The sequence below is a fragment of the Eschrichtius robustus genome, chromosome 3, assembly GCF_028021215.1.
Source record: "Eschrichtius robustus isolate mEscRob2 chromosome 3, mEscRob2.pri, whole genome shotgun sequence".
NCBI classification, from domain to species: domain Eukaryota; kingdom Metazoa; phylum Chordata; class Mammalia; order Artiodactyla; family Eschrichtiidae; genus Eschrichtius; species Eschrichtius robustus.
Genome location: NC_090826.1, coordinates 7,861,589 through 7,876,963, shown reverse-complemented (window position 1 = coordinate 7,876,963; position 15,375 = coordinate 7,861,589). Strand labels below are relative to the sequence as shown.

The following is a 15,375-nucleotide window of genomic DNA, read 5'->3' as shown; positions in this document are numbered from 1 at the left end:
GTGAGGGAGGAGGGCAGTGCCGGGGCAGGGCCAGGTCACACGTGGCCCCGGGTCCAGGTGAGGACTCTTTCATTCTGAGCGAGGCCAGGAGCCAACAGAAAATGATGTGACCTGTCTTACGAGGGGTTCGTTTTCTATTTTGTTTTGTTTAAACTTGTTTATTTAATAGATCCCTGAAAATCTGTTTATTCAACCTGCCAAGAGCATGGCTAATAACATCTACCTATTTATGATGATGAATAATGATGATTATATGAGAAACATAATCGGGACTGAACAGCATAGAGGGGCGCTGCCAAGAGCTAACCATCCAGGGCCGCCCGAGTCTGTTGGTTTGTGACGGTAACTATCCTACTTGCTGTAAAAAATAACGCTGCTCTCATACAATATGTTGTACTTATGCTTTAGTGGGATCCAGTATGGCTCTACACGGAGAACAGACTGAGGTGAAGCGAGGGTAGGCATGGAGGGACCAGTCTGGAGCCCACTCCAGGAATCCAGGCAAGATATGCTAGTGCCTTGAACCTGGAGAGGTGGTGAGATGAGAAGCGATGGTGAGAATGGGGTCTGGTTCTAAATTTTGCCGACAGACCTCGAGCTGGGGTCAGCAAGCTTCAGTCCACAGGCCACACTTACCTATTTTTGTAAACAGAGTTTTATTGGAACACAGCAATGATCATTAGTTTACGTATGGCCTCTGCCTGCTTCTGTGCTACGGGGCAGAGAAGAATATTTGTGACAGAGACGGCACAGCCTGCAGAGCCAAAAATATTTACTATCTGGCCCTTTAGAGAAAGAGTGTGCTGACCCCCGATCTAGAATATGAGGTAAAAAGAAGAGAGAATGTTTTAGGCTTAAGTAGCTAGAAAAAAAAAAAAGTTGTCATTTATTAAGAAGGGGTCCTAGGAAAAGATAAGATGTAAGGAAATATCAGGAACTCGATTTTGGACGTGTTAAACTGTGAGATGTGTATTAGATGATGTATGAGTCTGAGGTTCAAAGAACAGGCCTGAGCTGGAGACATAAACTTAGGCATCATCAGATTAGAAATATTAATTAAACCCAGGAAGCTGGATAAAATCAGTAAGAGAATAAGTATAGATGGAGAGGACAAGAGATTAACTGAGTCCTGGAACCCTGACACTTCGAAGCCAGGGAAACGAAAAAGACTCACACAAAGAGCTAAGAAGGAACAGATGGAGACAGGATGAACCCCAGGAGCGTGAAGCTCTGGGGCCGAACGGAGAAAGCACTTCAAGGAGAATAAGGCCAAAGCCACGTCGAGTGGGGCTGACAAGTCAGATCAGACAGTGACTCAGAGCAGACCACGGGAGGCCTCACCTGACGGGATTGGACTCAGCAGAGGTACAAGGACAGAAGGAGGAGACTGAGGACAGGCAACTCTTTCCAGAAGTTCTGTTGGGAAGGGGTGCAGAGATGTGGGGTGGAAGCCGGCAAGGTATATGAGATCGAGAGAGTTCCTTTCTATTTACTCCCAAGAGGGGAGAAGGAACAGCATGTACAATGGCTGTTAAAAGAAAAAATAAAAGGTTTCCACTTGAGATGGAACACCAGATGAAGCAGGAGAGAGACAGGCACTGCTGGAGCAACGGCTCTGGGTAGGTGAGAGGAGGTGGGACCCGCGGTGCAGCCTGCAGTTAGGGCAGGGACAGTTCAAGCCTAACAAGAACTGGCCACACATTCGAGTAGGTGGGTGGAGGCATGATCGAAGCTTAAGGAGGTAAGTTCCCTTCTGCCTGCATCTGTTTTCTCCACGAAATAGGCAGGCAGGCCACCAGCTGAGAGTGTACATGGAGAATGAGGTGTCACAGAGTGGAAGAGAAGGTATGAAATAGACTGTGGGAGAGTGAACCAGGAAATACGGTATAACTACCTGCTCGTATTAAGGGTCCACTTGAGTTTGTGATCATGAGTCTGAGATGAGACAGCTAGTATGGTTTTTCTCTAGCCTTATTCCACAGCAAGAGGCCAAGAGTAGGAGGGGAATGGGATTTAAAACGAGGATCATGGTTTAACCAAGTGAGTAAGACAAACCGAGAGAGAGGCCAGAGAGGGAGTGACAGTAGTGACTGACGATGGAATTTCCACAGGGTGAGGGAGGGAAGTGAGAATACGAGGGGAGGAAAAAGCAAAGAAAGTGATGGGTCAATGGACTGTAGCCCCGAGGGAACCCTCAGGACTTGGGCACAGAGGGGTGAGCTAGAAAGCTGAAGGTGGTGATCAGAAAATCACTGAGATTGAAAGATCTAGAATCTGACCATGGCAGTGAGTGGGTGGAGTCAGGTGGAAGAAAAGGTTGCTGAAGGAGAGGAGCTCAAGAAACGGAGAGGTCGGAGTGCTGGAAGCGTCATCCGTATGGCTACTGACATCATCATAAATTAAGGCAGAAATGGTATTGGAGAGACAGACATTGGACAGAACTGTGGGTGGCGGGTCAGAGGATAAGCCACAACAAGCTAGAGGAGTGGGGAATACCATTTGGTGACACAAGATTGAAACCGATGTGTTTTTAGGGTGGAGGAAGAATGGTCTAGAAGAAGAAATGAGAACGCGACAGAGGAGGAGCACAAATCCAGCGAGAGCCCCAAGGGGAAGGGATGTTCACAGAGCAGAATTCTGCTGGTGACAGAGCAGGAGGATTTCAGAATTTGAGGAGGTGGGGAGGTGGGGTGGGAAAGGTGCATGTAACACACCAGGTAATGATTAGAGCCTGTGAGATGAGGGATGAGGACATGGGAGACCAGGTGGCTGACATGAGCGGGGATAAGGGGCATGCCGAGATTATTCCTGGTGGTCCCAAAGAGATGCCGTGCTGTGGCTGGGAGGGTGGAGGAGCTTGCCAGGAGCAGGCAGAGTTCTGGTCTCCTGCCTGACCTTTGCTGATGCAGTGAAATTTTAAGCCCCTCCCCATGCCACTAGCTCTTCCCTGGACAACTTCCAGCATTCCGGGTGGGGTCTGATCACGGTGAGACAAGCAGCCCTGCTGGTAGCACAGCTTCCAAGGAAAAGAAGAAAACACAATTGGAATCCTGAACCCACCTCCTGTTAGAAGACCATCACGCCTTCTCCAAGCAGTGTACACAGGAAACGTTTCAGGCACAGGCGTAGTTTACTACTAACTGGTGTTTTGGCCTGAACCTCTCTCACTTTTATAATTAACAGATTTTTTTTTTTTTAAACATCTTTATTGGAGTATAATTGTTTTACAGTGGTGTGTTGATTTCTGCTTTCTAACAAAGTGAATCAGTTATACATATGTGGGAGGGAGGGAGATGCAAGAGCGAAGAGATATGGGAACATATGTATAATTAACAGATTTATGGAGACGCATTTATATTTGCATGGGGAGAAGCCTACAATGATGCCTAACAAGAGTTACAGTAACAAACTCTGCAGATACTTTAAATTGACAAGTTATCCTAGACCATGAAGACAGATTATTCCGAGGTGACAAAGGGAGAGTGCATGAAATGACTGCAGAGCTGACAATCATATATTTCATTATTAGGTGATATGATGATCAACGCAGGTCTCTTCGCATCTGCATTTCCCTAATTAAAATCTTAATTATTAAAATAATTATAATGGTAATAATGATTATGTTTGATAGAAAAGTTCACTTAATGAAAAGACAGATATTTTCAAACATACAGTATGAGTCAATATCAGCATTTCCCACCAAAGATAGTCCTGGATATCAACTATGAGCTCATTAATTATAAAGAAATAAACCTTTACGATAGTTAAACAATTGTCAATGAGACAGATAGAAAACATCACATCAGGGGAACTTTTATACCCTGAAATTTTAGAGAGTTCTATGGCAACGCAGAATGAAGACAAGGAAATCCATAATCAGAGGCTTGTCATTTTGACCATTAGTTCAATCTTGCATTTTCAGATTATTTTATCTTAAAAAAAAAGCATCAACCAAACTCATGAAATCAGCAGAACCAAATTTAGTCTTAATCTCCTTGCCATCAGAGATAAAGACCTGACCCTGTTTGAAAAAAAAGATGAAAGTTATAGACAGGAAAACAAGTAGCTTCAACAGATCACTATCAAAATGAACAGACATTAACAAAACACACTCTAATGATCTTAATCTTTACTGCTTGCAGAATTTTAAAAAGTTGCTGTTCAATTCAGCAATTGTTCAATTCATTTTACCCTGTTGTTCAATTCATTGTATGTTGTGGAAACGTCACAACTGTAAGGGTAATAGCAAGCTTACAGTTGTGGGAACTATAAATGTGTCCAGGTGTGAAGGTAAGGCTTACCTGATGCACCTATGGGGGAGGTAGCTGGGGTCATGTTGTGGACATTGAGACCAAGACTCTGGGACGGGCCTGGGGCTGATGCTGCTATAGGAGGCCCCGGAGGGTTCTCCCTTTGGGGAGAGGTGAGCGGGGTGGTTGGCTGGGAGGTCTGTCCACCAGCAAGTCGTGCAAGGCGCCTCCGTCGGATCTACAATGAGAGCAAAAGGGCATTTGGTAACTAAACAGCAGAAACACAATTCTGCCAAAGAATAACAACATTAACGTTATCAATAAGCATACCAGAGCTGAACAACTAAATATGCCTTGAGAAAAAAGTACTCATTCGAGACAAGTGATAACTCTGTGTACCAGTATTTTCATAAGCTACCACCTCACATTTTAGAAACTGAATTTTTTTTTTTTTTTTTTTTTTTTTTGCCACACCACACAGCTTGTGGGATCTTAGTTCCCTGATCAGGGACTGAACCCAGGCCCTCGGCAGTGAGAGCTCGGAGTCCTAACCACTGGACCACCAGGGAAGTCCCTAAAACCTGCATCTTAATCACCTTACCACCTCTGTTTATTGAATCTTCTTGAGTGACACTGTGAATTTATAATAAGCATACAACACTTTTGAACACACTAAAGCTTGTTGTTATTGTAATAAAACTACATAAATTTGGTCATATTAAATAGGTAGGATATGAAATAAATTTAAGTCACTAAAACAGTGAAAGTAACAAAAGTTATACTAGGACAAATTTTACTCTCACTTTCAAGAACAAAATGATTAGATTTTTCTTACTTAATTTCAATAAAAATATAATCAACAACTTCTTCCTTATAATGACATCTCAGAGTTATCAAGTGATTACAAATATGTACCACAAAATCCCAGTGGATCACAGAAATGTTTTCCCCACATTTTGACAGTCCTTAATTCATAACCAGGCAATAAACTCTGAGCACCTGCCCTCCCAGGCAGTGGGCATACGTAACAATTACGATAAGGCTTCTGGCCCTAAGTAGGCATCAAAGAAGCAAACCAACTAGGCGGCTCACACTCTTTCCATTACGAATAAGTTAAATGAAAAAGTTAAATTACGACAAATGCTAACTGGGACGGACCTCGTCTGAACTAAGAATCTATCTGTCATTCTAACATTGTTGGAAATCTGCTCCTTCTATTGTTCAGACAACAAGAACATCCTGATTCTTGACCCCAAAGTTCAGAAGCCCCTCCCTGTCCCCCTGCTGTAAATACATCTATCGATGAATTTATACAAAATCCTGAAGTTGTTTGGTCACAAAAAAAAACTTGTATACATTATTTACTGTTGTGATTAGATCTACACAAAGTTGTCTTTTCACTGTCTGTGTCTTGTTAACGTGAAATTAAATTGTAGTTATAAGTAAAAGTTGGCTGCCTAGGGAACAATAATTGTATATTCAGTTTAACAGAAATAAAAGAATATGTGTCTTTAAAAAAAAAAAAACAAAACCTCACTGAAAGAAGCTAACGAGGGCTTCCCTGGTGGCGCAGTGGTTGAGAATCTGCCTGCCAATGCAGGGGACACGGGTTCGAGCCCTGGTCTGGGAAGATCCCACATGCCGCGGAGCAACTGGGCCCGTGAGCCACAATTACTGAGCCTGCGCGTCTGGAGCCTGTGCTCCGCAACAAGAGAGGCCGCGATGAAGAGTGGTCCCCACTTGCCGCAACTAGAGAAAGCCCTCGCACAGAAACGAAGACTCAACACAGTCATAAATAAATAAATAAAAGAACGTGAATTTCTTAAAAAAAAAAAAGAAGCTAACAAAGTCGTTCTCTCAGGAACACTTCACTGGGGGGTGGGGGGAGAGGGGGACGGACCAGAAACACCACCCCCAACCTGTTCCCAACGCAATTACCAAGCCAGAGACCCAGGGTCTGTGTTCCCAGCTTCTCTGCTGCCCTTCACCTCCTCAAACGCAGACAACTTACCACCAAGTCCTGTTTCTTCCGCTGGAGTCCACCCTCCCCGCTCAGCCCCTCTGCCACCACCCTCTCCAGGCCACCACCCTCTCTCACCAGGACCTCTGCAAAAGCTTCCTAATGGATACGCCTGGGTCCACTCTGGCCTGGTGAGGGCAGAGGCCCCATCCGCCTTTCTTTAAACACTTTCAAAGCTTTAGACTTCTGAAATGCAAATCAAAACCACAATGAGCTAATACCTCACACCCATTAGGATGGCTACTATCAAAAAAACAAACAAAAACCCATAAAATAACAACTATTAGCAAGGGTGTAGAGAAACTGGAACCCTTGTACACTGTTGGTGGGAATGTAAAATGGTGCAGCCACTATGGAAAACAGTATGGCAGTTCCTTAAGAAATTAAACATAGAATTACCATATGATCCAGTAATTCCATTCATAGGTATATACCCAAAAGACCTGAAAGCAGGGACTCAAACATGTATTTGTTTACCCATGTTCATAGTAAAATTATTTCCAAAAGCCAAAAGGTGGAAGCAACCCAGATGTCTATCAATAGATAAATGGATAAATAAAATGTGCTCTAAACATAAATGGAGTATTATTCAACCTTAAAAAGGAAATTCTGACTGCAACACGATGAGCCCCTAGCACTTTATGCTAAGTGAAATAAGGTAGTCACAAAAAGACAAATACTGTATGATTCCACTTACACGAGGCACCTAGACTAGTCAAATCCATAGAGGCAGAAAGTAGAATGGCGGTTGCCAAGAGCTAGGGAGATGTCTTTTATTAATCTAAGTATAGAATAAAATCTTAAATAGTAAGAAAGCATGTATCACCTAGATTCCTCTGCAACCCATTCTCCACACAGCAATCAAAGTAATTCTTTAAAAACACAAATCACGAGGCTTCCTGGTGGCGCAGTGGTGAAGAATCCGCCTGGCAATGCAGGCAACACGGGTTCGAGCCCTGGCCCGGAAAGATGCCACGGAGCAACTAAGCCCGTGCGCCACAACTACTGAGCCTGCGCTCTAGAGCCCACGAGCCACAACTACCGAGCCCATGTGCCACAACTGCTGAAGCCTGTGCGCCTACAGCCTGTGCTCCACAACAAGAGAAGCCACCGCAATGAGAAGCCCATGCACTGCAAGGAAGAGTAGCCCCCGCTCACCGCAACTAGAGAAAGCCCGCGTGCAGCAACGAAGACCCAACACAGCCAAAAAAAAAAAAAAAGCCAGACATGAAGAAGCAAAGACTGCATGATTCCATTTTGATAAATTTCAAAAACAAGAAAAACTAAACTGTAACATTAGTCAGGATAGTGGTTACCTTTGGCAGGGCGTGCGGGGGTACAGGGAGAATGGCTGGGGGAGGCATAAGCGGGCGTCTCCGGCACTGGTAATGGTCTTTTGTCTTTTTTAACGAGATGCTCGTTTCACAGGTGTGTCCACTCTGTGACAATTCATTGGGCTGTACACTTACAACTATGGGTAGTGAGTTCATGGGTGTTCATCATATTACTCTTCATAACTTATACATTAAATATAGTCTTTTACATGTTTCAAACAGGATATAATTTTTAAAAATATATCCTACTTATCCCTCAAGGCCCACTGGAAATGCTACAGTCTTTATGAGGATTCTCCATTTTTAAAAATTTAGTGTAAATTAAAATACCTTACACAAACACTGTGCTTACCACCTGATACTGAAATTAAGGCAGTATTTTCATTTTTAAATGTGTTTGTATATACACACCAGTACAACAGAAGAGACTTTAAATTTTCAAGGAAACCAGCATTTGGGGATATGCTAGAAGTTAAGTTTCATTACTTTAGAGGCAGCTAAACTTACCCGTGCTTGACTTGAAATTCAAATGCAACCTTTACTACTAACTCAGTACCTAGGTAGGCTCACGACAAGTCGCCTAACCTCTCTGGGCTTCCAGTTCCAAATCTGTACAATGGGCATAAACAGTGCCTTCCTCAGAGAATTATGAGAAAGCTACCACTTTGCCCTGTTCTCTAATTCATTTTATGTTCACAGCTCTTACCTGACCTACTACATATGTGATGCTTCTTTTTTTTTTTTAATTAATTAATTAATTTATTTTTTAGCTGCATTGGGTCTTCGTTGCTGTGCGTTGCTGGGCTTTCTCTAGTTGCGGTGAGCGGGGGCTACTCTTCGTTGAGGCGCGCGGGCTTCTCATTGCAGTGACTTCTCTTTTTGTGGAGCACGGGCTCTAGGCACGTGGGCTTCAGTAGTTGTGACATGCGGGCTCAGTAGTTGTGGCTCAGGGCTCAGTAGTTGTGGCTCACGGGCTCTAGAGCGCAGGCTCAGTAGTCGTGGCACATGGGCTTAGTTGCTCCGCGGCACGTGGGATCTTCCCGGACCAGGGCTCGAACCCGTGCCCCCTGCATTGGCAGGCGGATTCTCAACCAGTGCGCCACCAGGAAAGCCCTGTGATGTTTCTTTGTGTGTTGCGTGTTCACCATCCCCCTACTCTAAGTTTCTTCAGGCCCGGGCTTTTCTCAGTTTTTTCTCTGATGGCTCATCCGTGCCTAGAAGAGTGCCTGGCACATAGTAGGTGCTCTTTAAATATTTGCTGAATGAATTAAAGAATAAATGAAAACTATCAGAAAATGCATTGCACATAAAATTTACTGTTTAGGGAATGATAATATTACCTTTGAAAAAGCACACACATTGCTTTTGAAAAAAATATGAAGCCACTTCAAATCTGGGTGCCAAGTTAAGCCTGAGATGTTACATTCAGATGTCCTCCTCAGTGATATAAACATAGAATAAATGTCCTGACTCACTGCAATACGGGCTTGAGGGAAATTTTCCAAGAAGAAAGATTTCCACCGTGCTGGTACTCCCCAATCCCTCCCCACCACCACTCCACAAACACAGGTCTAAAAAAAAAGAAGAAGAATCAAGACTTTGTGAAATATACTGTGGACCAGGAAGAGAGATGGAGGAGTGGAGTAAGGAAAAGAGACAGGTCCACGCATAACATGAGCTGGTAGGAGGAGACTGGCAGAACCTGTCCTGACCCCCCCATCTTAAAAACCTTCTGGGAAGGGAAGAAACAGCCATGGATGGGGCAGTGCTCTGGGCGGCCCCCGCTGCAATGCTCTCAGTAGAAGACAGTGCCCTTCAGTGGACTGACCACTTTCCACCATGGTGGTGGCTTTGAACCAGCTTAGCAGCCTGAGGACCCTGGGAATTTCTGGACTGGAGAATCGCAAGAGAATGGCTTTGAGCAATCGCAGGTATGAAGGCTTACCTAATTAATTTGACTAAGAGACGTGACCTCACTTTCATCACAAGCAGAACGTATGAGACACAAACTAAAAATAGTCCCGACACACCAAAATATTATTAAACGTTATTCTCTTTGCCTACTCTATACATAAGCAGGTAAGACTGGTAGAATGTCTTTTAAGTTAAGCGGAAGTCCTTTTTAAAAGAACTGTCTTCCTAGATGTCACAGAGAGAAAAAAACCAAGAGCATAAAAAAGGAACTTCCAATTCCTCAACTTACGTCCTAACCACAACTCAAACCCAAACATACTGATCATGAAATCTCATTCCTAGTTTTTCTTGTCTTGACTGTTTCAGTTCTTATTTCACAAACGACATTAAAATAGGGGTTTCCCGGGAATTCCCTGACGGTCCAGTGGTTAGGACTGAGCGCTTTCACTGCTGTGGGGGCCTGGGTTCCACTGCAGGGGGCACGGGTTCAATCCTTGGTCGGGGAACTAAGATCCTGCAAGCCACGCGGCGCAGCCGAAAAAATAATGACAGAATTTTAAAAGGATAAAAAATAAATAAAACAGAGGTTTCCCTGGAACTGTTTTATCTTGATGCAGCATTTCCTACCCTCACGTTTCTGACTAACTAAAAATAAATTCAAAACAGCCTCTGTTCAAAACAGCTAGGGCCATTGTGGTGACATGAGGCAGAAGCTAAGACAGGATGGGCCAAATTGCTCCTCCTATTTTTAGCGTTTGTGTGGGGAAAAATAAATCCAAAAGACCTTGTTTTAAATTTAGTAAACAGTCATTCTACAAAAGCATTTTACTTTTCCAAATTATTAAATTCTAAAATATTAAATTTCAACATAAAGAAAAACACTTTCAAATATTTACTCTTTGGGATGGTGTCCTTCTAGAGATATCTCCTGTTTTGATTATTATTGTAGGTTTTATTTTCTTTTTTAATAGCTGGTCACACCTAAAAGTTATAAAATGCTATGACAATTTCACAATATGCCTATATCTAAGCCCAACAATATATCTCAAAGTAAATACATTCAAATCTGAACACCACAGCTCTGTGATCTAAAATTCACAAGTTTCCTTTTTAAAATTCACAATTTTAAATTAATTTTCACTTAAAGCTCCAAAAGTCTTGTCACTTAAATCCCCATTTAAAAAGAATATATTAAACTCAGTCTATCACTGTCACCCTATATACATGAGGCCAAAAATATGAAAAAATGCTTTTTCTTTAAATCCTAACATTATAGCAAGAAGTGACTTAAGAATTTAAGTCAAAGATTTCAACTGAACACAAGTAAATGTCTCCTTACTTCTCAATACAATCCTATCATCTCCTCTCCTGCAAAGAGGAAGTGAATATGGCACTCAGATAATAAAGTTTTCTAGGTTAGTCACTGACAATGATTGATACTTTGGGAGGCTGCTGCAAACTCTAAGACAAAAGAATAATTAACATTAACACGAACCAAACCCTTATCATGTGTCAAATGCTGGTTCTAAGGGCTTCACGTGTATAAACTTAGTTCATAATCCAAAGAGATGGTACATTTATTTTCCCATTTTACAGATGAGAAAGCTGAACTCAGAGAGGCTAAGCGACTTGCTCAAGGTCACACAGCTAGAAAGCCAAAGAGTAGCCAGTCTAACTCTAGAGGGTACAATCTTACCCAAACCCCACTGATCTTTTACAGAAGAAAACCCCCTCTGAAGCTGCAGCGTCTTGCAGATGGAGGCAGCCTTACCTCCCTGATGACACGGTGCTTGTCCATTATCAGTTACGAATAAAGGAATGTATGCATAGAATGTTGGTGTTTCAGATACTGTATTTATATTCTAACAACATTAGAATATTAGTAAACTCCCTCTTTGATGACTGTGTATTCTGAAACAAAGAATATTTCCATTTTTTGGTTTAAAATATATACAGTATCGATAAATGAAACAGGAAAAAAATGACACTTTATGAACATAATCTTGCCCCCCAAATTCAGTCCTTTATTGGTTTTTTTGTCTACTTTGCACTAGCCACGGTAGCAGGCACTAAAAGTAAGACAACACTGGGGTCATAAGCTCTATCCTTAAGGATTTCCAGATCCACTGGAGAAAGACATAGAAGAAAATCAACAATTATGATACAGCAAAATAAGGTCTGCACAAGATATAATGAGAGTAGAAAAGACACAAAGGAGAAGAGTGCAACTCTTCTCCTTTTTTTTTTTTAATAAATTAATTTTATGTATTTATTTTTGGCTGCATTGGGTCTTCTTTGCTGTGCGCGGGCTTTCTCTAGTTGCAGCGAGCGGGGGCTACTCTTTGTTGCGGTGCACGGGCTTCTTACTGCGGGGGCTTCTCTTGTTGCGGAGCACAGGCTCTAGGCACGTGGGCTTCAGTAGTTGTGGCACGTGGGCTCAGTAGTTGTGGCTTGCGGGCTCTAGAGCGCAGGCTCAGTAGTTGTGGCACACGGGCTTAGTTGCTCCGTGGCATGTGGGATCTTCCCGGAGCAGGGCTTGAACCCGTGTGCCCTGCATTGGCAGGCGGATTCTATTATTATTTATTTATTTACTTGCTTGCTTACTTATTTATTTATTTATTTATGGCTGTGTTGGGTTTTCGTTTACTGTGCGAGGGCTTTCTCTAGTTGCGGCAAGCGGGGGCCACTCTTCATCGCGGTGCGCGGGCCTCTCACTATCGCGGCCTCTCTTGTTGCGGAGCACAGGCTCCAGACGCGCAGGCTCAGTAACTGTGGCTCACGGGCCTAGTCGCTCCGCGGCATGCGGGATCCTCCCAGACCAGGGCTTGAACCCGTGTCCCCTGCATTGGCAGGCATATTCTCAACCACTGCGCCACGAGGGAAGCCCGGCAGGCGGATTCTTAACCCCTGCGCCACCTGGGAAGTCCCCTCTTCTCCTTTGATAATGGATGTTTGGGGCATCCATTATCACTTCATAGGGAGGTTACACATACACACATACATATATAATACATACATACATACGGAGCTTAGTCATGCCGTATCTTTTAAAGAAAACAATGTGTTTCCTATTCACTTCGATATCTCCTGCTCTTAAAGGGTATGTCATATGTATTTTACCACAGTATTTTTTTTAATTGAATTGAAAAAGCAGGTTGCAAAAGGGCACACACTGTGATTCCATTTGGGCATACTTACATTACAGTAGGTATTAGTGCAAATGAAAATGGCAATGATTCGTAATAAATTTCTGTTTTTGCCCATCTTCCTTCTCCTTTCACACAATTTCTGACGAAGAGAATGAAACTATTATTATTTCCTACTATGTCTATAAAATCTGAAAACATTCAGATGCAAGTGCTGCTCTGCTGCAAATCGTCCTCACTCCAAGGACCCAGGATGACAAAGTAGCCTCTACAGGGAACACTCCCACTTGTCAAGGCAAAGGGAGAGGGCCGTGCACACTGGGTACCGGCCCAGAAGGGACCTATTCATTTCTGCTCACATCTCATTGGCCCAAACAAGTCACATGGCCACGCCTACAGCCAGTGGGGCTGAGAAGCATAACCTTCCGCCAGGAAGGGGCAGGGGATATCTTGACAGTAAAACAGTCTAGTGCAGCAGAGGCTCTTTTTTCTTCAGCAACACACTGTCCAGGTGTTAGGGGTCACTTCCTGTACTGCTGCCTCTTTCTCCCTAGCACATTCCTCTCTAAGACAACTGCCCAGCATCCCCTCCTCAGGTGTTTGCTCAAATGCTACCTTCCCAGTGAGGCCTTCCCTGGCCACCTCCTGTCCCCCATCTCTGCTTTATGGTTCTCTGTACTTTCAAACAGTTCAGTCAAAACCAACATGTAGGTTTACATACGTATGTTTACATGCACACACACACACACACACTTACATACTAAGTGAATACGGAAAAAGGCAACGCTAACACACGATGATTCCATCCAGGTGAGTCGATCAATCTTTCTGCAGATTTGAACATTTTCAGAATAAAAACTTGAGAGAAAAAATTACACCTACCAGCCCACCCGGCTTGGCTTTTCTCTAGCTGTGTTCAGCTGCACACAGTAGGCATGAAGTTGCAGCAGCCAGGGTTGCCCATGAGTATGAGACAGTGAGACAGAGGGAAGGTAATGCACAGTGTGTACAAGGGGCGATTACAATGAAGCACGAACCCAAGGCAAAGGAAGCCCTGGCAGCGTTCGGATTCCAGGTTCCAGTTCCTTCCCGTGACCCAGCTATCTTTCTGTCCCTGGGTTCAGAAGGAGGACCCCTGTTATCCTTAAAATAAATCCCATTTTTTGCTTAAGCTGGATAAGCTGCTGTATTACTTACTGTGTACATGTTTATAAATACTCAGTACCCCAAAGACATGATCAATAGTTCGTGCACAGAATAACACCTGGCTTTTTTCACTATTAGGTTTTCAGGACTCAAAATCACTTTCGCTAACTATAGTAAGGCATTTCTGAATCAGCCCAAAGAGTAATTTTGAAAATCAAGCAACATACAAATTTTACAACATAACAAACACGCTGTGCACATTACCTGACTAGAGTTTCTTCCTCAGCACAGGCAGGACTCAGCAAGCAAAGGGACACAGAGAAGCACTGGCAAAGGTGGGGAGGCTTTGTGAGAACACACAGTGTTTAGGGAATTCTGGGTTGCTTGTTAAGGATGCATGTGAATGGCCAAAGCAAGACACAAGGCAGGAAAGACAGGCTGGGGCAAGCCCATGGTGAGCTCTGAATACCATCCTAAGACTGAACTTTTTCATGATGGCAAGGAAGAGATTTTGAAGGAGTGACTGGGTCAGATTTATCTTTTAAAACACATCACTCTAGTTACCATGCGGAGAATGGACTCAGGCAGGACAAATCAAGCCTGGGCAAGGGGGACGCTGCAAGGGACAGTTCCAGGGATATTTAATGTGTATAATCAACAGAACTCAGTTATTATTTTGGAAGTGAGATGTGAGGAAGGGTGGAGAGTCTAGATTTCGGGCCAGGATACCTAAGTGGATGGTAAAATTCCTAAAACTGAGAATACAGAGGGAGGAGTTTTTAAGAAGAGAAGATGAGTTATGGTTAGACTACTGGGTATCAGATGCCTGTAAGAATATCCAAACAGAAATGCCCTATAGGCAGCTGACATTTGTTTTATTTATGGTTATCATTTCCTTGTTCTAACAAGGATTGAAAAATGATTAACAAAAAAACACATAAAATACATTTTTAATTTAACTTACCTAAATTAAGTTAAAATCAAATATTGATAGATAAGGAAACTAGGACAGAAATAAGATGATGACAGAAAGAATCAGATAAAGCCAGAAGGGAGATTAGTACACATTACGCATGTAGTTTACCAACACACTATGTGAGTGACAACACACATCACATATTCAGTATCGGCAGACGCTAATGCCAAAATATGATTCAGAGGAAGCAATCAATTTTAGAGTGGCCCAAATGAGGAAGGAGGGCCTTGCCTCACCTTTGTGGCGTGGCTTGATTTTAGGATCGACTTTAGAGTACTAAGGGCAGGGATTCAAAACCTGAGGGTCACGAGGATCTCCAGTTTTCATAAGATTTGTAAAGAGGTCCCTGACTCAAAACAGATTAAAAATCACTCTCTCAGGGAATGAATGGGCTGCATATCCTTCACTCGATCCCCCATAAACACGTGCCCTCAACAGAACTCCTGGTGAGCACTGAGCGGAAGCAAGTTTCAGTGGCCCTCCAGTGATACCCCAAAGCAGAGCCGTGTGTAGAATATAGCTGTTGAGAAGACACGCACCCTCACTGTCCGCCAGGCTGGGGCAGCTGGGAGATTTGGGTCCAGATCGC

The 15,375-nt window shown here is 43.3% G+C and overlaps 2 protein-coding genes across 2 annotated transcripts in view; both read right to left on the bottom strand.

Annotated features, from left to right (window-relative positions):
* The window catches only part of KIF1B (kinesin family member 1B), a 325,658-nt gene that overhangs the window by 250,236 nt on the left and 60,047 nt on the right, over window positions 1-15,375 (bottom strand). The window lies entirely within an intron of this gene.
* The window catches only part of UBE4B (ubiquitination factor E4B), a 112,314-nt gene that overhangs the window by 79,685 nt on the left and 17,254 nt on the right, over window positions 1-15,375 (bottom strand). The window contains exon 3 of the mRNA XM_068538848.1: window positions 4,302-4,488. Coding sequence (XP_068394949.1) covers window positions 4,302-4,488 — 187 coding nt within the window. The remainder of the gene's footprint in view (window positions 1-4,301; window positions 4,489-15,375) is intronic.